Source organism: Anolis sagrei, chromosome 1 (genome assembly GCF_037176765.1).
Source record: "Anolis sagrei isolate rAnoSag1 chromosome 1, rAnoSag1.mat, whole genome shotgun sequence".
NCBI classification, from domain to species: Eukaryota; Metazoa; Chordata; class Lepidosauria; order Squamata; family Dactyloidae; genus Anolis; species Anolis sagrei.
This window is the reverse complement of record NC_090021.1, coordinates 88,991,779-89,017,835: the sequence shown is the minus strand read 5'-3', so window position 1 is coordinate 89,017,835 and position 26,057 is coordinate 88,991,779. Positions and strand designations below refer to the sequence as shown.

General features: G+C 37.8%; 1 protein-coding gene across 3 annotated transcripts in view; it reads right to left on the bottom strand.

Moving 5' to 3' along the window:
- The window catches only part of CEP85L (centrosomal protein 85 like), a 140,725-nt gene that overhangs the window by 76,071 nt on the left and 38,597 nt on the right, over window positions 1–26,057 (bottom strand). For 2 of the 3 annotated variants that reach the window (XM_060753244.2, XM_060753243.2), the window contains exon 2: window positions 18,217–18,378. In XM_060753244.2, the coding sequence (XP_060609227.2) occupies window positions 18,217–18,378 (162 nt within the window). Of the gene's footprint in view, window positions 1–13,628; window positions 13,782–18,216; window positions 18,379–26,057 lie in introns of those variants that run through there. The other variant, XM_060753245.2, reaches the window with a different exon arrangement.

Below are 26,057 nucleotides of genomic sequence, written 5' to 3'. Positions count from 1 at the left end.
AATTGGAGACCACCTCTGCTAGCTCAGACAGGGAAGCTGCTGGGTCGTGGGGTGGGCGGTACACCAGCAGAAACCCCACACTGTCACGGTTCCCCACCTTCAGGTGGACACACTCAAATCCAGGTGCTTGCGGAGCAGTGCATCTGACCACGGCGATGGATTGCCGAAAGACTACTGCGACTCCTCCTCCCCCCCCCCCCCCGTCTGGCCTGCTGATGCACCCCGAAACCCGGTGGACACAGCTGAGTGAGGTTTACTCCTCCCAGCTCGTCCAACCAGGTCTCAATAATGCATGCCAGATCCACTCTCTCATCCAGGATCAAGTCCTGAACGGCAGCGGTCTTACCATTGACGGATCTAGCATTTATCAGCAGGACCTTGAGACCGAGGGGACTGCCATGGGGCCTACCACTACCTACCTTCTCCAGGGTTGCAAGAACTCTGTTGCGTTTCTCCCTGGGGCGTTGGTGACCAGCAAATCTCCGCCCCCACACAACCTGAATGGCGCCCCCCTCCTCCGGGCCCCCCTCCCCCCTGCATGGTTGGACACTGTGGCTAGTCAGCTCTCAGAAGAAGTAGGGCTGGAGTATAGTCTCTCTTGGGTTTCAGATAGGGATGCTTCCGATGTTAAGGTGGACAGAGAATTAGTGAGGGAACTGAGTGGGCTGAACAGGGGGAGTGTTCTTGGGCGGGAAAGTGTGGCTGATTGTGAGGGGACAACTGGAGCAGATGGGGTCTCAAATTGGTACTGTATGTCTACTATCAGCTCCCTTCTTTTCACGTGATCAAACCTGAATGACAAATGGCCACAAAACCTTACTGGATATACAAGGTATTTCTTCATCCACTGCTACAACTCTTAGTACATATGCAAATGTTTGCCTACAGCATATCCTCAGAGAGAAGCCAGGTATATGTTCATGTATAAGTTGACCTCGCGTATAAATTGGGGATTATTAATTTTGATATGATTAAAAAAACCTTGACAAATCTTGCAAAGACTACAAGGGTTGTTTTTATTTCTATTTTTCTTTATTTAATCAAGCTGAATCTAATCTAAATCCACAGGAGAGGTCCCCCCGCCCTTTGTAAATGGTATAATTCAGATTATATGTAATAAAGCAAGACCTTTAAATGGTTCAAAAGGAGAATGAAGACATAAGAAAGTGATGCTTATAATAAAATTCACTATATTACAGGCACAATAAATTAGCATATATTACTTTATTTCTTCTTCCTTTTTTCAACTACAGACAGAAACAATGGGTCTTATAAAAACACTGAGATGGTGCAAAGCAGAGCAAAATTTAACTGGGCATCAAAACTCCAAGGGGCCAGTTACAAATTAACCAATAATTAATTCCAAACACTTGTGATATTTTAAAGTACATTTGCTCTTTTTGTATTTTGACACTCAAAATACACACTGAACATCAATAGAGATTTTTTTCTTCCTCTCTACACCTCCCACCCCAGTCATATGACCTATAAAACTTACACAGAAAAAAATATCTAGGACTGAGTATTTGCTTTAGTTTTGTAAGGATTCCATTAAACCACAGGATGCAATGGCATGGCAATCTTGTGACAACTGCAATGTCAATACTACATAAACTAAAAAAACAAAAGTTGCATTAAATTAGCTGACAACTCAGCAGGCAGAAAGCGTATTATAACATCTAGAATACCATAAGAATTGACTTATGGTAGGCATTTGTGCATCACCTTGAGATCTATAAAAATTGCCATCTGCTACTTACTAACTGCTTTTCTGACACCTTCTCATTCTTCATTGACCTTCTATTTTTCTGTAGGTCATGCTATGGGTCATTTTCCTAGCTCAGTAATGTGTTGCTCATTCTGGCAAACTGCCCAAATTCATTGTTTTACCCTTCATTTGTACTCTTACTATGTGCCTTCTAATTTAGATAACTGTTTAAAAATAATGGAAATACATGGAAAAGTTCGGCTGAACTGAGTTGAAAGTCAAAGCTAATCACACATGAAGGCTTTATATTTAAGTACAGTGTTCCCTCACTTATCGCGAGGGTTCCATTCCAGGACCACCCGCAAAAATGAAAATCCGTGAAGTAGGGATGCTATATTATTTGTAATATTTATACAGCCAAATATACAGCCAAAAATTGGGCCAAAAGCCCAAACAAATCCGTTTCCAGTTGCTTCCGGAGAAATCAGTGCCTGATACAGGGAAGGAACACTGCCTGGCGTAGCCTTTCACAGCCCTTTTGAAGGCTGCCCGGAGCTCCTAAGGGTGGCCAGTCCACCCAATCGAGGGAGAGAAGGGTCTGCCTCCCATTGGCTGGCCACCACACTGGAACTTCTCCCGCCGAGGAGGGGGCTGCTGAGAAGAAGAAGCCCCCTCTGGGACAATGGCAGCGGAAGGAAGGCAAGGAGGGTGGGTGGGAAGGTGAGGAGGAGGAGGATAGATGTAGGGGTGTTGGGCTCGCCTTGGAGGGTTCGCAGGGAAAATTGCAAAACAGCGAGTCCACAGTAAGCAAACCACAAGGCAGTGAGGGAACACTGTACATTTAATCTTATTTGCTCCCTCAGCCATTCTCTTTACCATTACTGGACTTTTTGCATTACATTTTATTCCTGATACTGTTGCTTCTCCTCTGTTATACCCTTTTACCACTGGTAAAACCTTTTACCATGTGCATCAGTAGGATTTACCAAGATGTTCTCACCATGTGCTATGTATGTTTCTGAACAATTTACTGGAAGGAAAATGCTGTGATCTAATTATGGATGTTTTTGACAACAATGGCAACATATGCAGTATCTTGGACTTTTCTACTCATTTCTATATATTCATGAAGGATTTATGAAACAGAATACAGGCATGTCCCCAAGAAAGGTTCTGTAGGTTTGTTCTTAACTTGAATTTATTTGTAATCTGGAATAGATAAATTTTAAAGTGCAACTCCAGCTATATATATGCTATGGGCATTCTGATTCAAATATAGTAATTAATTATTGTTCGTTGCTACTTCCATTAAAATAACAATAATAAAAAAATAAAACTTTATTTATATACCGCTCCATCTTCCCGAGGGGACTCAGAGTCGTTCCCAGGTAACATCACAAAACATACAAAGTAAAAAAACAACATAACCATAAGATTAACAAAACAAAATATAAGCATAAAAATTGTCGCCATAGCACACATATATTAAAAGAATCCTGCCTGTTCAAGGCAATTTTAAAATTTTAAAAGGCCGGGCCAAGATTTGTGCAAGCCCAAAAATTCTAGGGGGCCTAGAAATTAAGTGCAATGCTATGGCAGGCAACAATATTAGGTACGGGTCTGTGTCTGTTCATTCAGGGGCTGATTAGAGGAAATGATCTGGGTAATTGGTAGGAAGAATAAGGCCGTATTCGACAATGTGTAGGGCTGAGTTAGAACTGGTCATTTTCAAAGGCTTTCAAGCTCTTACAAAAGTAGGGGAGGGATGGGGCCTGTCTTATTTCCCTTGAAAGGGTGTTCCAGAGGCTGGGGGCCACCACTGAGAAGGCCCTCTCTCTCGTCCCCACCAACTGCACTTGAGATGGTAGTGGGACCGAGAGGAGGGCCTCCCCGGAAAATCTTAGAGCTTGTGGCAAACCCGAAGTTTACAACTCTCCTTCAGTCGCTTCTCCCACAATGTGAGTTTATAACAAACAGCAATGCTCTATTCTCCTGAATACAGGAAACCGACGGTTCGGGCCCCACCTATCTTTGCGATCGCATCTCCATCTATGAACCGGCACAAACTCTAAGATCCTCCAGGGAGGCCCTCCTCTTGCTCCCACCTCCGTCACAAGCATGGTTGGTGGGGACGAGAGAGAGGGCCTTCTCAGTAGTGCCCCCCCCCACCTCTGGAATGCCCTTCCAAGGGAAATAAAGACAGGCCCCATCCCTCCCCTCTTTTCGTAAGAGTTTGAAGACTTGGTGGCTTCAGCAAATCCTCTAGAGTGACCAATGCTAGCTCAGCCCAGACACTCTCCTGACACGACCTAGCCCCCTATATACTACCCTGGTCATTCTCCTGACAGGCCCCTGGGCAAAGATACCATAGTATAGCTTTTAGATTATATGTTATATGGATGCACCTGTCCATTTTTCAGCAATCCATCCAACAGCTTTTTATTCCATCGGGAACTGTTACCTGGGAGTGAAGAATTACTTTCAACCCACTTACTTTTAGGATTAAGCCATGAATCTAATTGGTTTTTGTGCATAACCTCACTTCAAATTATTGAACAATCTTCTGTTAGCTGTTTTGAAGATTCTCTAATGATAAGCAGTGTTGTTTACTAGTGTGATTTATATAGGACACAATACATTGTACTTCAAGGTGCAATCATCTGTTCTGGGTAGAAATTACACATAAAGTCAGATGATAAGCTACTATTCCAATACTATTTGTGAGCCCTTGTACAGAGCAAATTCATTTCACTTCAATCCTGTTTTTGGGAGGGGGCAAGAGGGGACTGCACAGGTTGTATAGCAGTTTATCCTTCCACAACTTTCTATATTCAGTTGCCTATCTCTTATGTGTCTTCTTCAACTTCTTCCATCTAAATAATTTTATCTTCCAAGATTCTGATTTTCATCTGCATGGTGATATTACTTTCCAGTGGCTTTATTTTTTCCATTACAACAAAATACAGACATTTGTAATACTATCATGAAATAGTAACATTATTCTTAACCACCCAAGCATTGCCTGATACAATAAAAATCTGGCACAACTATTCTTGCCAAGTAAATCCTCTTGGAATGCCCAGTATTTCACTAAATATGTATCACAGATAAATATGAGGTGTAAATACAACAATCCATTTCTTTGACCAACTATCCAGAAACTTTAAATCATTCAGCCTCCTACAAAACCTCTTCTGCAAAATGGCCTACTCATGTTACTTTCCCCCCTTAGTTCTTAAAGGAGAGGAGTAGAAATATAAAGAGTTATTTTACATAGTGCTATTTCTGACTTGATTTTATGTCCCCTAATAGCAACAGCAAATCCTTTATTGAAATGGTATCTGATCTACAGCAAAGCTGTAGTGCAACCCCTAATATATGCACAAACATACATACTCAATGAAGAGAAACATACGAGGATTTTTCAAAGCCTGAATGCTATGTTTTCACCATTATTCACGGAGAGATTTAAATGAGTAACACACCAAAACAGTTTTGCACATGACAAAAGGACACAAGTGATCTGACAAATCAAAGAAAAAAGTCAGTAACAAGAAGATGTGATATTTTAAAGAAAAAGGGTTTTAGCAGAAATACTACTTTACAAGGAATCCACAAGACAGAGAAACTGACAGAAACAAACTGACAGAAAGAATGTTCTGGGCAAAGATACCATAGTATAGCTTTTAGAATTCAGACAAACATTGGCTCAGAAAATTAACCTTAAATATGCTGATTGCTGAGCTCTCTTTTAATAATTCAACCCTTCTACTGTATAGAATGAAGAAGAAAAAAGTCCCGGACATCCAAATATGTGGTTGTTAGATACTGTGGTGCCAGGAAGAATGGTTAAAAGTATAGAGTTAGCTTTGATCAGAGAAGTACCAATGTACTACAATTCCCATCTAATGCATACAAAATATCCTAAACCAGCAAATCTGTGGCCCTTGAGAAGGCAACCAATTACTAGTCTCATCATTATTGGCCAGGTTTGCTAAGGCCGAGGAGAAATACAGACCACATGTTCTCCTGCCCAAATCTATGTTGGTGGACATTCAATGAAATATTACATCAAATAATAAGGAGGCGCCCCCGGTGGTGCAGTGGGTTTGTCGGCAGGACTGAAGACCGACAGGTCACAGGTTCGAATCCGGGGAGAGGCGGATGAGCTCCCTCTATCAGCTCCAGTTCCTCATGCAGGGACATGAAAGAAGCCTCCCACAAGGATAAAAACATCAAATCATCCAGGCGTCCCCTGGGCAACGTCCTTGCAGATGGCCAATTCTCTCACACCAGAAGCGACCTGCAGTTTCTCAAGTCGCTCCTGACACGACCAAAAAAAAAATCAAATAATAATTGTTTTCATTTGTGATTAAAAGCAGCAAAGCATAATTCATGTCCCCAATACTGAAATCCATATTGAGATCTGCCACTATGTCCTTATTTAAGTAACAGAACATTACAAACTACTAAAACATCTTTATATAAGATGTAAGGTAATTGGTAGATTATGTTTTATTTAATAATTCACTACAAACTGTTTCAGAGAGAACTAGGCTGTAAGAATGTTCATAAATGTTGAAACCTTCATTTTTCAAATGCAGTTAATATTACAAACATTTACAATGTATAATCAATGAAAGTGCTGACCACTTAGAAGCTTTGCTGCAGAGGACAAGAAAACAAACCACTGCAGGTCTTGGCAATCCTGTTATGAAGGTATGTTAATCCAATTTCAATTCATTTTTTATTAGAGAGGTAAGCAAAGAACATTACTGGCATGCAGCATTCCGATGCTTTATAAAACCTAGCATGGTAGCTAGATATGGGTTTGGATCGTAAAATAATATATAACTCATTGCCAACCAGTTGAAATTCCCTGAAATTCAGCCTCCAATAACATCCCTCTAAAGTTGTGGGGACAAAGGACATAAAGATTATATAATTTGCTTTATGATTAATACCAACAATGTGTCCAAAACAAACTTTTATCAAAATGTCTAAAAATGCATTTGTGAACTTTATGTTAGGATGTATTCTTCTTCCTTGAGACTTACTTCCCATAAGCAAATTTTGCTTCACTGGTGCTAATCTTGCAATTTGTGTGTGTATGTGCGTGTGTGTATTCTTGTTGAGGCTGACAGTTGGTTTGCTGGCTTCACTGGACATTTAATATTTTAATATCTGTTTTAATTATTGTTATATGTGTTTCTATAATTTATACTTAATGTTTTATATAAGATGTAAGGTAATTGGTAGATTATGTTTTATTTTTAAATTTTGTCGTAGCTGTGGTTTCCTTTCAATATTTGATTAGTTTGCTTTTGGATTTTAGTTTATGGATGTTTTTGGCACTGAATGTTTACTATTTTTATTGGAATCTGCCCTGAATTCCCTCGGGGAATGGAATTTCTTTCATTACAGCCATTTCTAGAGGCCGTAAAGTTGCGAACCCAAAAGGCTATAAGCATGTGGTAGGTAAATCTTCAAGCAGACAATACTAATAGAAGTGGTTGTTAATGGGAAGAGAAAGCCTGAGTTTCTCATATAGCCTGATGTAGTGAGATGGCATTTTGCCTATATGAACAATTAGCCTTGGGCAATGCACTGACACATTCAAATTGGCTATACTATACAGAAGCAAGAGAACACCAACTGAATCAAATCTTTATAAATAATGCAAATGAGGCCCATAAAAATACACTGCTTTATATTTAATTCATAAGAACAGTCATAAATTGACACAAACCAACACATATGGGTGGGGAAAAACAGAGCCCTTTTCAACGTTGTAAAGGTTACCTGCATGAATTTTAAGACAAATAAGATTCTTTACACTTTTCCTCTGCATTTCTGCGCAAGCAGCATGTTTCCTTTCCTGGCAGCAAGTCTTAAAATGTAGTCTTTTCTGTAGAAAATGTATTTTATGTACAAAACCCTACATGTATTTCTAAATTCCCAAAGCACAAATGGTGCTTGAAAACTGTACAGAAGCCTTCATATTCCTTTTTCAGAATGGAAATAGTGGGGAAATGGTTATTTTGTCTGAGAACAAGGAATATGCAGAGTTACATCTCTAGTTTGTACCTTTCAGAGGTTTCTTTACAACAAAGCATTATACCAGATGCACAAAGGGGTCACACAAGACACAAAAGAGCTGATTTCTACATACTGTGTGAAGACTGCAGTGTTAGTCAAGAAGATTTTTTTCTCCTCTATTTATGGGGTCACCTTCATGCGACAGGCAACTTGAAGGCACATACACACCTAACACATTCCTGGATTCCCTGTTCCTTGTGTTCTGACCATCAAACAAGATTAATATCCTAATGAAAGAATTGTGAAACCTAAGCTAGAGAAGCCACCAGAAACATACTCTTACAATCAGAAATAATTCTACATCTCCCATTATTCCATGCAACAGAGTTTCTTCAGAATCAAGAAGCCCTGCCTTGATAAGAGAAATGAACACAAATCTTATATTACTTTCTCCCTAACATAACATACTGGTTGAAGTACAATTGAACTGTTAGAAATGTATTGTCAAATCTGCAAATGATAAAACTTATCAATGATGTTTCATTCTAAGCACACCAAAGAAAAAAATCATGCAAATCTTTGCTTTTTGTGGTTTAGTTGCTTAAGTGGTGTCACTTTCAACAGCAGTCCTATTTATACGTATACTATGAAAAAACTGGGTCACATATTTACTTGAGAACAGTTCAATGAAGGCTTAGTGTGAAGCATTCCTAATGAATTTCTTGTGCTGTTAAGATCATCAAGAAAGATATTCTAAGCAAGGTAAATCTACAGCCATTCTCATCAGGTGTAAGCCATGATTATCCAAAGTATTAGAGGTTCCCTTCTGCAGGTGGGGCAATGAACTCTGGAAAACTGTGAAATTAATCCTGCTGCATTTGTACACATGAAGCTGCTGTAATTTTAAACCTTTGATAATATCAATTACTCTACCAACTACCAACAAGATCCCACAGAATTAGTTTGTTGTAGTGACCACTGTAGTGACAAATAAATATTTAGTCAATAAACCAATGACATTTGGCTTTACAATAACAGGATCTAAAGCAGGGATAGATGCCATGTAGGTTGGGAGATACATGCACCCTTAATGCTGTTTTGACTGCCCTGGAGCCCTCAATCCTCTACACCAGAAAAATATAAGGATCATACTTCCAGAAATCAGAATTCTTCTCTACAACAAGATGTCCCAACACATACATGTTGTTTTAGCACACATAAAATAAAAGTAAAATAAGAAGTGACCACTTCTGCTTTGGCCACAAAGGGAATGATCCGGGGGGTGACGGGATGTGGTTCTTGGACCTTCTAAGGTTAGCTACCCTTGAACTGCATGAAGGATATATTTTGGCTATCTTTGCTTTAAAATAAGTACCTCCACCTCACAACTAAATACATAGATACAAGTATGCTCTTTTTTGATGCTCATCAGCAATTTCATGATGAGCATCAAAAATCATTTTTGTTTTATCCTTACATTGTTTATTAAATATTAAATTTATTAAATATTAAATATTCATTGGCAAGGAAAAAGTAAAGAAGCAGGAAATGTACCTCCAGATAAGTTGGGCAGAGTTGCAATGTGGCACCTTGACCCTTCAAATTTGCCTGCCCCTGCTATACAGAACTGATGACCCAATAATCCAATATAACTTCAAGGTAGTGGAGCCGTCATAGTGCTAAAACCACACGTTATCTCAAAGGAAGGTACTCCTCATTTCCCCAAAAACAACAGAAATGAATGGCCACTTTCAACAATGCTTGTTACTTTAGTTTGTATTCTTGCCAAAAACACACGTCTGAGCTTAGCTTATTTTATACTGAGACAGAAACTCTGAGTACTTTTGTGGGATTTCAGAACAGTCTGGTCCTTTAACTGCTATAGGCCTTAGAATAGATTTTTTAGGTTTACTCACAAATATTACTTGCCAGAGTATGGTATGAAAATGTCTATTTTACATGCATTATAGCAATTTGTTTGTTCAAATTTCTTATCATTTCTGTGATAGTTTTACTAGGTTGTTTTTATTATACTGGTATACACTTTTAGGGAGGACATTATGAGCCCACAAATTCATGCTGTGTGTGTGTTTGCATAAGAAGCATATTGTAGTTATTCTCCTTGCTTCTTTATTTATGTTTATATTCAGCTCTCTTTATCAGATTCAATTTTTGCATTGGATTTGTTCATTAAAAAAACCCAGCAGTTCTTTGGCACGACAGTTGTTGATTGCTACAACTAAAACACAATGGATCACTCAAATGCTGCTCTCTACAGGATCTTTCCTTAACAAGCAGTTTTCAAATAGGTTTTAAACACTTTATACCTTTTCTGGTCATGTTGAACTTGATAGTGAGCAAAAACAGTTTGAAGGAGTTGATTTCTGTATCATAATTTTTGATGGCAAACACACAAACATTAAATACTTCAAACACTTGTTTAGTTCAATGAGGAAATTAATCACTTCCTTAATGTCTTCCTTCATTAAAGGGAGATTCAATGCTTAACTTGAACTGGGGGATGTCCCAATTTTGAGAGTCTGAAGTAACAGACTGAGGGCAGGCAGATAAATACACACTTCATACCTACAAATCTATAGAAAATAGGGAGTCCGAACACCTTCCTCATTTTACATTTAGATGTGGAAATGTAAAATCTCTAAGAAGATAAACATGTTTTTAAGATGTCTGTTTTGATGTAACTGATCCCTATGTTTTTCAAAATATCCCACATAATTTATCAGAACACTTGATTAGTTCTGTAGCAAAAAAAACTCAGGCAGCAACACTTAGTTTTCTTTCTCTTTGAAGCTGAGAAAAAATGGCTGTAGTATACTTAAATGTGATAAGCAGGCATATATTTGTATAATTCACTGTAATACTCAGTCACCTAGCAACAGTTCAACAGGAATCCAAAAGCAAGAAAGAGAGACATCTTTAATTCCGGTCCAATATAAAATCAGCAGGTTGGCCAACGAAGATATTTTTGATTTACAGCCAGTTTGCTTTCCAACTAATTACAGTCTTCTATTAGAGAATCTTAGAGACTTAGAGTCTACAACCAAAAAAATCAATACATGTTGCCAAGAGAATCACCCCCTGCACTAAGTGCATTTGGTGTGAGGAAGAAATCTGTCTGAAAGCTTTTTGCTTTTCTCCATGGAATTACATTCTGTGGCAAGACAGTCTATTCCCTTTCTCTCCAATTTTTCATTTGCCATCTTAAAATCAGATATTTTACCGCTGCTCAAATTATTCTGCTAAGTTACAGTTCCAACATTTTAATGCCATTAAAAACGCATGCATCATGTGACTGTTTACTAGTATGGAATCAATGTGTCTTTTAGAACCGTTCAGTTTGCCCTTTAATAAAGATTCTATCCTTCCATTTGCCCTAAAGTGACAGCCAAATTGAGAAGGAATTTGTTTCTGTAGCTTGTATCTTTTGTATTAATGAAAGGATTTTTTTTCATTTGTCAAAAATAATTCTTACAATATAGATCAATTCCCAATGTTTTACCTGGGAAACAAAGGCTGAGACACAGTCAGATAGATCTTCTACAAAACAATTTCCTTTTGTTTGCGAAGGGGTTTGGAATCTAGAGGAAGTTTTCCGCTGGAGGGAAACTGAAGTGAAAATGTGGATTATCCCTGCTTCTCCCTTCAACCTTATAATGATCTCCCACACTATTTCAAATGGTTCCTATCCCAAAGAAAAAGTCCCCATTCTCCTCCGGTCTCAGGATTCATCCCATGTTCTAGTTAAGAGATTACTTGTGTGAAGTGAATAGAACATGAACTCAACACTGCTTTTTCTATATGAAAAGTAGTGAGATTAAAAGGCCACAGCATAACATTATTAGAGCTAAAAGAGACTGGGTTGCCTTTTTCACCTTATCCTTAAATACGCAGATGAGGGCGGTGGATGTATAGAAATGGGGCACAGAAAATCTAGTCTTTCTTTAACATCTTCCCTCCCTTGCAACTATTTGTTATACAAGAGCTTTCCTGGTACCAAGTCATTGTCAGGATCTGAAACATGAATGGTATCCCTTAACCTGGATCATCTGTGGAAGGAACAACCATCAAATTAAGGATGGCAAGAGATTCAGTGGCTACTCTGATAGGGTGCTTTAGATTCTGAACACTATCTTCAGAACACACTATGGAGGAGTTTGATTTCTGAAATCAGAGACTGGAACTTAAACCAGCCGTCCTGGATAACTGAACCTTGACTGCAGTTTATACTGAGAAGAAACAGTACTCTGCTTGTGCTTAAGGGCAAAATCATTTAATCGTTTTTTTCAGAGGCATGTTGCACTCAAGAAAGAGATTTTATACAAGCTGTGAGAGAAGGCATAAGAGGTAAAATACTTGCTCACATTCCTCTTATATTTTCTCTAATCACTCTCCCTTCCTTTTCACTGTTAGCTTATAAATGGTTGATCTTATTTGTTCCTGTTGCAGGCACCACATGCCCATGGTTGGACTATCCAAATAATAATGGAAATAACTGATTAGAGAAATAAAAGAATTCAGTAGACCCCAGAATGACCTCAGCTAAAGAGCAACAGGATGCAGTCAGCAGCACACCCCAGGATTCACTTCCTGTACAAACACACCAGATACCTTGGATATGCTTCACTATGTAAATAAACCCAACAACAATCACATCAGTCATGACCAAAACTATAAAAACCTTCATCTGTAAGGTTAAAGGTTTTCAACAGAAATCAGTTTTACCACCACATATTAGATCTAAATACCAACAATTAAATGCGAAAAGAACCACCAGTACTAGCAACAGTGAATCAGAATGCATTATCTGGATGCTTCTGCATATCTGAACATTTAATTCAACAGCTCAATTAAAATGGTACAGGTTTCACCAAAAATTATGAAAACATGGACAGCTGTTATGTTTTAATACTGGTAAGCTGTGGGACAGACAAAACAAAATGATGTGACATTAACAGCCCCTTATAATGCTTAAATGTGAACAGGATGCATGGACTTGTAATTTCCTAGACCATATTTAACAATAATAAACTTTGATATATATTTAGCCCAATCTAGGAAATGTATTACAAGAAAAGTCCTGTTAAAAATAAAATTTAAATTAAACACCAAGCAATAATGTAATTTTAAATGAAATAAGCAAAACAATAAATGTGAATGTAGGCCTTCAAACACAGTCAAGCAGCCCTTTTTCTACTGAAGATGCTCTCTAGCACCCCATTTCTTGTATAAAGAAGGGGGAAGCACTAGACTAGTGGTATCAAATTTATGACCCTCCACGTATTTTGGATGACAGCTCCCAGAATTGCTAGCCATTGGACAAGCTGGGCAGGGCTTCTGGGTGTTGGAGGCCCAAACATTTAGAGGGCCACAAGTTTGACACCTCTGCACTAGACAGTCTCAAGGATGCATCTAGCTGTGGTCAGTTTTATTGCTTTGATTGCTTGTGGCCATTTTATTTCATATTAATTGTGAGTATCCTTGTGAGTTTATTTTTTTACCAGAAAAGTGGTTTTAAAATTGCAGAAGTAAGTAAAGCTTATCTATCTGGAAATTAATGTTATATATAATACAGACATAACTTAGTTAATGTGGATCTATGACAAAAAAACTCTTTTTTTATTTATAAAGTTTCTGTATGCCTGCCTATTTTCTTTTCTTCCTTGACCTCTATCTAAATTCCTTGGCCTCTATCTAAATGGAATCTTTTCAGTGGCATCAAAAGTGGGAAGATGGTGAAGAATAACTAGAGAAATACATATTTATAGAATCATAAAATCACAGAGTTGGAAGAGACCTCATGGGCCATCCAGTCCAACCCATTTCTGTCAAGAAGCAGGAAAATCGCATTCAAAGCACTCACAACAAATTGCCATTCAGCCTGTGTTTAAAAGCCGCCAAAGAAGGAGCCTCCACCACACTCCAGGGCAGAGTGTTCAACTGCTGAACAGCTCTCAGTTAGGAAGTTCTTCCTAATGTTCAGGTGGAATCTCCTTTCTTGCTTGCAGAAGCAGGTCTGTAGGAAGCAAAATAATAAAGCTAGAGCAGGGAATGAGTGGGATTGTACTTTAGCCGCTTCAGCCACTGTGGTATGTGCCTTTCTACAACAGGAAAAGTAAACAGCAATTGTCTCCCAAATCCCTCACTGAGCATATGTGAACTTTAAAAAAGAGATAAAAGGAGAAAGTTTGTCTCACTAGCTTCCACCAAAAGCACAGACCTATACTTGTGACCACAAAAAATGCAAATCATAAGAAAAGGGGAGGCTTCAAGTAGTCCCTAGAAGGTTCAAAATGTTTTATTTACTTGTGCAAGGCTTACCACACCTGGTTGCTCCATTTCATACATGCATATTGTTAGTTGCTGAAACAGGGTGATCTATTATTTTGGGGGAGGGTGTGTAGAAACCTAACCTTATTCTTACGATGAATTTCTGCCTCAGTACCACATTTTCTGTTAAAGTTGCAATGCCCAGGAATTGATCTACTTCATTAAATAAGGTACATCTTTACTAAGTCAGAAGTCCAAGCAAGCATATATAAAATATGCTGAGCAATCCCAATTAAAATGTGAGTAGTCTGTGGAATTGACTTAAAATTGACAGTAGTTGCTCTGTATTTGCTTGAGTTACATGCCAATGTTTACTGCAAAGGGACTACAGCAGAAATTCTCTGTCTCTTTTTCTCTTTTCAGCAAGAATGAATTGAACTGCTCACAATGAGGCATCATATACACACAATTATTTCATTAGGGCAGAAATGGGACAGGGGAGGAAGTAATGCAAAACCACATTAGGATATCTGAGAAAGTATAACAGGAATGGAATTCTGACTGTTGATACATTTATGATATTTTTGGTTATGTTGAGGTACCATTCTTTGTTGAGATGAGTTGCTAAAAGTGTTATTTCTTTATTGATCTGACTTAAAATACAAAACTTTTCACTCACGGCCTTAGTAGCTATTAGTACATCTTGCAACAAGGTTTGCTTCCACAAGGGAAGGGAGAGACTTTAAGCTTCACTTCCGCTCCTGGCAGCTTAAACACTGCTTACATTGTATTGCAGTTTTTATGAGAAAACACATTTCAAGAAGGAGCCAATGAATGGTCTTGGGAGTAGCTCAGGCTGAAACACCGCTCAAGCTAGGCCTGGATCAGAAGCAGCCCCTTGTAAAAGCAGCAATTAAGTATACTAAATAAATGGTTATGCTTTCCTTTTTAAAAAGAATAAAACAATGTCAAGGAACAAATTTTAAACATCTGTCAATCTACTGAGGAGTGGACAGGCCAAATAGTGCTGGCTGTCATACTTTCCAAAAAGTACAGAAAATAGCATATTCAACAGAATAAAACCAAAAACACAAACAATAAACAACAGCATCTTAATTACATAAAACATATGAATGCATAACAATATAAAATTACAATAAACACAATCACAGTGACAATGGGCGGGCTACATGTAATGATTAAAAGAGAAACTAATTAAAAACTGATTAAAAAACTCTGGTGAGATAAAGGAGAAGCAGGTTATTTGCGGAGGAGGAATGGGAAGGGGTGGTTGAAAAAGTGGGAAAATTAGGTAGAAAAGGGGTAGCTAGAAAAGTAGGACAGATTAGGGTGGGAAGGGGGCAACTGGGGAAGGGGACACAATTGAAGTATGAAAGGGGGGCTGGAAACTGGGAGAGGTTGGGATGGAAAGGGGGCAGGAAAAATGGGAAAGACCCCCAGTATAGAGTGTGAAGGGGGGTATTGGGAATAGCTGAGGAAACTGAGGTGGGAAAGATGGACAGCTAGAAAAAGATTTGGATGGGGAAAGGAAGATTGCAAAAGACTGGGATCCCAAGACTGGGATCCAAAAGGGGGGGGGTTGAAATGTGGAAAGACTAGAGTGGGAAGAAGTTGACTAGAGTGGGAAGAAGAACGCAGAGAAGTTGGAAAGATCGAGGTGGGAAAGGGGGCTGGGAAAATGGGAAAGACCAGAGTGAAAAAGAAGGGCTGGAAAAATGGGAAAACTGGAAAGGGAAAGGGGGTAAGACTGAAATGGGAAAGAGAGACTGAAACCTGGGAAAGTTGTCTATTATAGAAGGGTTCGGGAATGGCTTTTTAATCTAGGTCTAACAACTGCCTCTTTTAGACAAGCTGGAACTTTGCCTTGTTCTAAGGAGGCACTGACCACCACCCACTCTGCCCTGTTTGATCAGCCAGGAAGGGCAAGGAACTAGAATACATGTGATAGCTCTCACCTCTCCAAGAATCCTGTCCACTTCCTAAGGTTGCACAAACTGAAAGGTATCCATCAACACTGGACAAGCAGGAGCCAAAGTTACATCAATTGGAACTGTATCAATAACAGCATCCAAGTCAGAAAGGATCTGTGCAACTTTATCTGCAAAGTGCCTTGCAAATTCTTCAGTGGGCTGCCAAATGGTCAGGGATTTCTCCTTGAGGACCAGTATGTAATAGTCCTCTGACCACTCGAAATAGTTCAGCTGGACGATTCTTTTAGTCTGAATATTGGCTGTATTCCCAACCTGGAGTGAAAAAATGTTTCAGCTAATACCATTTTACTTTCCCTTTTTGTTTATTTGCTCATCTTCCACCCTACTGAGTTGGCACTTTTTTTACTTCACAAAAAATTGTGTCTTGACAATTTCCCCATAAGTGTTTATTCAATTTTGAATAAGATAAATGTTCTGTGACATTTGCTGAACAAGATGGTGCAGTGACAGGCTCTAATAATAATAATAATCTTTATTTGTAGTCATGGTACAGAATATTTGTATCTTCAAATTCCTGTCAACTTGTAATAACCTATAAATTTCATGTTTTCTAAGGCAAAGAACTCTCAGGAGCGATTTGCCAGTTTCTTCCTAGGAAATCGAGCCAACAGCGCTTGCTATTTATTGTCAATCTCTTAGGCCTACAAATGTAGTGTCAGTTGTAGCTAAGTCTGTGTCTTTAAATTAACAAAAAGGGAGGGATGCTTTAAATTTGGTACTGTTCCCCAATAATATTGAAAATTGTAGAGCTGTCCTCCAAAAGTGAACAGCTTTATTGATGAGGAAGAAGAAAAGCACTATCAAAGATTTTGCTCATTATTGTGAAATAGTGTTTTATTCTGAGCAGTTTCAAATCACATTCATATGCATCTTTGTTAAGATCTTGAATGGTCGAACTCTGATTTTATTTCTTGTATCTTCTAAGGTTGTTTAACAGCAACTTCTGTTATCAATAATTAAAGCAGCCTCCTCAGCATTGTAACTGAGAACAAACAGCCAAGTATTAGCCTGAAAATAAAAATCTTCCTGGCAGGATACCTGTGTTACATCATAAAATACACTGCAACCCTACTATTTCTTCAAAAAGATTTCATAAAGTCTAGTTAGTGCAGAAAAAAAAACAATCCAATGAGCTGATGTGGAATTCTGTTATGCCTCGTAAGGTTTTCCTATTTCTTTGAAAAACAGTCAAATGCAAGAATTTAAGACAGGAAAAAAAACTGCATGGTTTAAACTAACAGCACGAAAACAAAATAGATGAGTTGCGTCAGCAGAACTGATAAGTGTTTTATTTCCTCTGCAAGTAAAACAGGAAAACAAGCAGTAACAAGAGAAGGTTAAGCAAGGTTGTCAGACCTTAAAGTTCAACCCACTGTAATGACATGGCTTTTCAGATCTAGAGACAACTGAAGACTTGTGCTGTGATGTGCCATACAGCAACATGCCTGAGAGAAACAAAATCAAAAAAATTGCAACCAAGCTAATTTGTAGCCACCAAGTTGCCATTTGATCACTTCATTGCTCATTCAATGCACCAGTGACCACATACGAAAAACAAACTTTAACAAATTAGTTCTCTAATGAAGCAGTAAAAGGCCAAACCAAGCAGAAACTCGCTTGGCATGAAGTACTCCATACATGTGTAATAATTAGATACTTCAGTAGTTTCTTCTAGAAAATCTCCAAAGATAAAGGCTACTCAATGCACTGTTACAAATTGTAATCCAGAAATTGATTGCTTTCTGATTGTAACTAAATCAAATGCAAACTAAAACTTAGTTCACTATTTTGGGGTCCTACCTTACATTAATAAAATTACAGAGTTCACCTTTATCAATACCTTTTAGAAATTTTAAAATATTTGCAGTGCAAACTTTCAATCCTTAACACATTTTGCTCTATGTTAAATTATTCAAGTACCTGTAGGTTTTCCTTGTTGGTCACATTTTCTAACCACTTTGTTTTCCTCAGAATTCCCTTTTAATTTTTATGCTTTTGTACTTATGGTGCAAGCTTATGTGTATATCCCACAGAGGAACGAAAGATGACTAAAAAAATTAAAGCAATACTCTTATTTCCCTGGAAATAAGCTTTGTTGAACTCAGTAGCATTAGTTTCATAGTAATCACACAGTGGACTATTGCATGTTTTAAAACAAATCCTACTCACCTTCCACACTATCAGAGCAAGAGGTCCCGATGCCAGTGTCCCCACTGTCAGAAGCTATGCTGTGCCTCCTGATGTGGCTACTCCGACCACTTGATGGAGCAGTTGTGGCTTGCCACAGTGGATCAGGACCAGGCAACCATCCCGATGAGGAATATTCTGGGCCTGTAGAAGGAAGTATATTATTTTAAATCAACTTTACATAATAATGCATCTGCATATGTAACATTAAGTAACAACAAATCCTGTAGCCCTTTCTATGCTACGCTAATAGCACACTTCACTACAGAAGTAGCAAATGGACTGGAATTCATAAAAATAAAAACACACTTTCTTATCTAAAATAATATTCCTGCTGACCTGTAACTTCAGTTCACTTGGAACCCACAAAATATTCTACTAAGTAAAACCTGTAAGACCCCTGACTAGAGAGACCAGATTACATAACTGTGATATTAAGCTATCACAATGATATAAGGCCTCTATATTAATCAACTGTTAGCCTTCCCCCATCCACACCTACCATTATAGAGTTTTATGAAATAATAGTTGTTGAACATTTTCCTGGCTTCTATAATGCAAGATACGCAGAGTTCCAAAGTGTTATTTTATTTAAATGACAAAAGAGATTTTCATGACACAGTTAGATAATGAAAATCTCGCATATTGTCATTTAAGTGGAAACTCCTTTCTGGGAAGCTTTTAAACAGAGGCTGGGTGGCCATCTGTAGGGGGTGCTTTGGTTGTGCTTTTCCTGCATGGCAGGGAGTTGGACTAGATGGTCATGTCATCTTTTCTATTATAAGTAACTTCACATCACATCAACAAATATTTTATATTGGATTGTGTGAAAATATTCAGCTAGTAACCTTCAGTGCACTATTTTTTAAAAAAGACCTTTAAAAGACACAGAGATTCAATAATGCTGTTCGTGAAGTGTAACAAAAGGGGTCCTTGTAAAAGAGAAATTAAAATCATGTCAATTTATATAATAAACATTTATTTATTTATTTATTTACAGTATTTATTTTCTGCCCTTCTCACCTCGCAGGGGACGCAGAGCAGATTACAATGTACACATACATGGCAAACATTCAATGCCAAAGACGCACAACAATCAGAGGCTATTTAACTTTTTCTGGCCGCCAGGGGAGCTGTCGCTTTCATCGTCCATCTGCGACACTGATGAAGTACTTCCGCATTCCCCGCATGCTTTTGCTTGAGTGCTTTGCTGGAGTCTTTTTATGGCCTCATAAATTTTGTTAAATTAGCCTCCCCACACATAGGTGGTACCTAATTTTCCTACTTGATAGATGCAACTGTCTTTTGGGTTGCAAAGGTCAACAACAAGCTACACAATTGGTCGGAAGCTCACTCCCACCAGGGCTGGCTTTGAACTCATGACCTTGTGATCAGAAGTGATCTTAATGCAGCTGACACTCACGACAGCTGCACCACAGTCCCGGAGCAAAACAACATATTTGTCCTCAAGAATATTTTGTAGTTTTGACTAATCTGGAAATCTCATTAAAATTAAAATGTGAAAATGCACACTACTGATTATATTTCACATTTAAATTACTTTCATGTATTTAACATTTATAGTTGTTTTCCATTCAGTTACTATGATATCACCTTTTATGAATAGACACTTTTTCATGAGCCATTCATTCAGGATTTTTTTTTTTAGTTTTTTTCATCTTTATGATTACATGTTCATGCATGTCCCTTAAAAAAGATAGAGAGGTACAGTTTTTCCCCAATCTGCATCACCTTATGTCTGTACATATTTATTTATTTGTTTGTTTACTTCAGGCATTTATACCCCGTCCTTTTCGACCTTCAAGGAGGGACTCAGAACGGCTTCCAAACAGGCAACAATTCAATGCCAAACATGACATACAAAACATAATAAATACATCCATATACATTAAAATAGTTATAATATATACATTAGAACTAGGTTGCCATATTAAAATCGCCATATTAAAATAGTCACCCAAAACAGTCCAAGTACAGTCCAATGAAATCTTGTCTTCCCAGTAAAACAACTATTCTGTGAACTCTTGATCTCATAACAAGGATGTAAGTTTCTTCCAGAAGGTCAGAAGGGAGGGAACTTCCTCCCTAACCTCATTAGGGAGGAAGTTCCACAGTCGAGGGGACACCACGGAAGCCCTGTCTCTCATCCCCACTAAACATGACTGCGATGGCAGTGGGACCGAGAACAGGGCCTCCCCGGATAATCTTATGATCCTAGATGGTTCATAGATGGAGATACATTCAGACAGGTAAACTGGACTGGAACCGTTTAGGGCTTTATAGGTTAACACTAGCACTTTGAATCGAGCCCGGAAGCTAATAGGCAGCCAATGGAGCTGACTTCGGAGGCAACCCCACATAGAGTGTGTTGCAGTAGTCTATTTGGGATGTAACCAGAGCATGGACCATCGTGGCCAAGTCAGACCCCCCAAGATACGGGCGCAGCTGGCGCACAAGTTTTAACTGCAAAAGCTCAGTGGCCACCACTGAGACCTGGGGTTCCAGACTCTGTGATGAGTCCAGGATCACTCCCAAGCTGCTCAGTGATGAGTCCAGTGATGACTCCAAGCTGACATATACAGGCAGTCCCCAAGTTACGAAAAAGATAGGTTCTGTAGTTGAATTTGTAGTTGAATTTGTATCTACACCAGAACAAGTATATTTTTAAGCGTTAAGTCCAGTCAAATATATATAGAAAGAAAGAGAGAGAGAGAGAGCAAGCTTTGGACAGAATACAGAAGGGTCAACATCCCAGTAGTGTCTATTTTGCTGTCTGTGTCCCTGCTCAGAAGATTTTACTCCACTTTCTGTCCCTGTGATTATATATATATATATATATATATATATATATATATATATATAAAAATAGATTGTTGTGGAAACAAGGATTGGTAACAAAAGCTTCAGCTGAGACATCTTGTACACTTGATAACCTTCTCAGGAGTGAATTTTCCTTCCAAGAAGTAGATTTCTCTCACTTTCTGTTGTCTCACCCCAATTCTTAACTATGAGTTGTTTGTAAGTCGGATGTTTGCAACTCAGGGACTGCCTGTATACAGAAATTTAATGTTTCAGCAAGATTATATATAGCATACTCTTTAACTAGACAATATTGATTCTCGTCCTGAGCTAGGCATACACATTTATAAAGCTGAGGTACCAAAATGTTTATAGAGTACTGCAGAACACAACTGTGTTGACTGCCATGTCATGAGTATTGTCTCCAGTTTTCTAAATCCCTCCCCGCCTTGAGAATTCATTATTTATTTATTTATTGCATTTGTATTCAGCCCAAAGGTGACTCAAGGCGGCAACAATTCAATGCCCCAACAGATATAAAATACAATTAAAACATTTAGCATTAAATAGAAAAACCACATAAAAACAATAAAACACATAAATCATCAGCACCTCCTTATTAAAATCATTTTCCAATTGCATTGTCCAACTTGACTTTACAATGGCAATATCAGTGTGTATCAAAATAGTACTGAACAAAGCAAAACGTGGCACACAATATGCAAGAAGCAAGAATGCATATGATGCTAGTATTGACTTGCTCCTCTTTCTTCAATCATGCCATTCAGAACAAAGCATGACCCACTGATTACAGGAAACATTTCCGCAAATTATGAAACCTCTTCAGATGCCAAAATAGTCCTGAATTCTCAAATGTACACAATTCTATGAATATGTACAGATATGTACAAACAAAGCATTTCTAAATATTCACCAGGTTAGTTTCTTTCCATATCAAGCTTTTTTATAGTAAGAAAGTCTACACAAATTAAACTGAACAATGTAATTAAGGAAAGACCATTCTGAGGTAATAGTTACATGTTGTTATAGAGCAGAAGCTGTGGATCTCATGCAACTACACATAAATTCTTACATGAACCTTGTTCTCAGAGAAAATGCTGAAGCCTGCCATAAATACTGGAACTTTTGCATATTAGTTTGGAGGGCAGATACCCTAATAACATAGCACAAAAGCCTCTGATGCAGTGGAAAAATTATAAATAGCCGTTCACCCAGTCACTTGATAGAATTGTCCACAGATGATTAGCTTATAAAAATTGTTTCATCCAGGTATTCCTGGAGAGCAAGATTAATAAGAAATGGCTATCTAAAAGGGTTATCGAAAATAAAACTAATAAAGAGGGAATGCTCATCAGCTATTTTGCTTATATTACTGTACTAGCAAATATATACTCAGAACTAAATGAAGCACATGCTTTGACACAATTACATTCTAATATGCTCTTTTCTAACCAAAAAAATGGCCCAATTTTGTTCACTGCAGTAATGGAACATAGAAAAGAATGATGTTAACAGCTACCAATAGCTGAATTTGTGCAGAGATGGGTTTATGGGTAAGAGCATTACTCTGATAACTTCTACAATTATCTTGACTTGTTATTTATTTATTATAACTTACTCTGCAGGTGCAGTAATTATGATCTTCACCACCTCTTCTCAACTATCTTCAAAAAATAAAGAGGAACTCTTACTCAATTAACTACAACTGACCCAAGGGAGTGGGGTGGAATGTAATGGGATCCAAAAAGAGGCAAATCATGCCCCCTGCGCCTTGCAGTTTCAAGGGTTGTGCAAGATGATACATGTTTTTCAGATCTTTCAGTGGTCAGTTAGTGTTTATGTGTGAAAGCAATAAATCTAGTCACCAAAAGTCAGTGTTGTAGGTTTTAAAGGGCTTTAACCCGACTTGTAGCAGCACACTAAACATATCCTTTTAGATAGCTCAGTTCTATCAGGAACTCCCTAAGAAGGGACTGCAATGGCATCTGCAAGATGAGAACCAAGTCTTCCTGTACTTTTTCTTTAATATACACATGTTAAAAAAGTAAATGAGGAATCCCAGTTAAGAGAAGGGGGCGAGGGAGAAAGATCAAATATTAGCTACACAGGTACACAAAAGTATGGTAAACATTCTGGCTGATGATTAGAAGTAATGTCCTCATACTGTAAGTCTACATTTTTACAAAACAAGTAGGTCTGCAAGACCAACTAAAGACACTACAGTAAAAACACAGAAAGAACAATATTCCTTGGTAGAATATGAGTTTTTCATATGGTTTCAATAATTTTCATCATCGTTAATATCAAAATCAAGACATTCGTTAATTGCATTTACACCTAGAATAGGGTGGGGTTTTTTTGCTGTCTGCTTCCCTGTTCAGAAGATTTCACCTCACTTTTTGTCCATGTGATAATTGGATTTTGAAAAAAATGGCTTGTTTTGGAAACAAGGATTGGTAATAATGCTTCAGGGGAGACACTTTTTCGCCATGATAATTCTTACAGGAGCAAATTTCCCTTCCTAGGGGTAGATTTCTCTCACTTACTATTATCTCACCTCCATTCTTAACTATGAGTCGTTTGTAAGTCGGATGTTTGTAACTTGGGGACTGCCTGTACATTTGAACCAGCAACCAATTTTGTTAAACATAAAAGTAAATAATATGTCTATAGATCTCAACATGTGCAATTGTGTTTTGTGGACTTTTTATGATGTGACAGTCTTACAAAAAAAAGTATTTTAATATATGTTAGACTAAATATGTTAGGGGCTATATCAGACAAAATTCTCTAAAGGAGCACACAAGGAAGATCAAAATGGCATAAGAGAGGAAAACAAGATACAAGAACATAAATCCTGGACTTCAGTCTCCCAAATCTGTAGATTTAAGTGACAATTCAATTAGAATAGAAATAGTTTAATTTACTATTCTACTTATGTAAAAGTTCTGTGCCGATCTATATTATGTCATAATTCTAAACTCGTGGCTATTAATTCTTCATGACTCTAATGAAATAATGCAAATAATTTGCTTTAATTTAAATGGTATACAGTAATCTCCGTTCAACAAATAATAATAACTTTTTACTAAATAGCCAATGGTCATGGAAATGTATAAGGTAAATGGCATTTGCTTCAAAAATTAATGATATTCCATCTAATAAAGGGAAGAAGAAAAGATGAACACTGGTCAAAGACGATATGGGTGTTCTGAGAACTAGCCAAGAATTTTAAGTACATATACATATGCAAGAATGGGGAAAGGAAGATCTCAGTAGGAAAAATGTTCTTTGATCTCTTCACCCACCACTTGCACCAAGCAGTCATCATCATTTATACAGTGGTGCATGAACAAGGCATATTAAGTCACACCCCAGAGGGCTGGAAATGCAATTATAGAGACACAAGCAAGACAAAAAGAGTCTGTAAACAATATGCTTCAGTACAAACTGAAAAGTTTTTTAAAGCTCATGTTTAAGTTTGAGCACATCTGTGTAACAACTAAAAATGGATGGGAGCTCCACCAGCCAGTTTTCAGGTCTTTCATATTTTATTGATCTTATTTTAGTGGAGACTTTGGAAATCATTGATATCATAATCAAAGAGAAAGAACTATGGCAAATGACATTTCATTATATTCTTCTGTTTACAATGCTAAATTTAATTTTTGTACTGCAAATTTTAGACTGTGCATCAGGAGAAATATGTTTGAAATACAATGTAAAGAGGGTACACTGAAAAACAAGTGTATTAGCAGGAAACAAAAGATGAGGCAAGTTCCATAAGCTAACTGATGATCAATTATTTATACCTGTAAAATTACTGAATGGTCCAACCTTTTGGAGAGAGTTGTCTACAACTTCAGATTTCTCTAGTGAATGCTGCTGAAATAGGCCTTTCTTTATACAGGCTGAAATGAGTTGAGCTTTTAAAAAAATAAAGAGTTGACCATCTATTAGCACGTGGAGCTCGTCTCCTTTTCACCTCCTGTTTTTAAAAAAATGGCCTCACAAGAACTTCAGTAGCCACAGAGAAGCTTCTTTGTTCCATGCAACTAACAGCCCCTTCTCATGGCAAAGATCAATTTCTTCATTTTAAAACTTATTTTCTTTCAGACACTCACACACAAATACAAAATCCAATGTAGCACTCCAAACTGTGAAATAGAAAAATACTTCTCCGATACTGTTTATGGAACAGTGCAAATTGCAGCAATCATTCAATGTATATACATGAAGATTCATTTGGCTAAATTATTTCACTTATCCAAACATGCCTTATTATTCATCAGTGGTGGAGTGGGGACATCCCTCCCTATTATTTCTCTGCCTATCAACTTTTACATAGCCATAGCAAAAATAGAAATCTGAGTTGCAGATGTTTCTTATTTCATTTTGGCATACAAAAGCAAAGAATTAGCTCATGCCTGCTATGCTGGCTCACCTCCCTATTCTTTCTAACCAATGCACTCTTTACCCTATAGTCACTGTCCTCCATTATTGCAAATGAGAAGGCTCTTTTGTACATCTTCAGGGTGCTTTACACCATGTTTGCCGAACTGAATTTTATGCAGTTCTGGACAGAATGTGCTATCACCTGTAGGTTCTGAAAACTGTAATGCGGCCTTTTCAGAGTTTGCAGTTACTGAAAACCATTTTTAAAAGGAAAATATAACAACAGTTGGGGCTGTTCTGTAAAATTAACGAACTGTAGAACACTAAGCAAGGCTTGACTGCACAAAGCTTTTGCATACTTCCAAACAAAGATACAGATTTGCCAAAACCAAGCCTCGGGACAATCATATTACCACTGCACTACATTGTAATAGCTCAAAAGCTCACTGAGTAGCTACACGTTGAAGAGCGGATAAGACCTTTAAGAAAAATGACCCTCACCACACTATTACAACCACTCAAAAACTGGACAATATTAGCTATATGTGTGCTGCATTTTTAAGTTGTCATTGTATTGCTAAGAACTT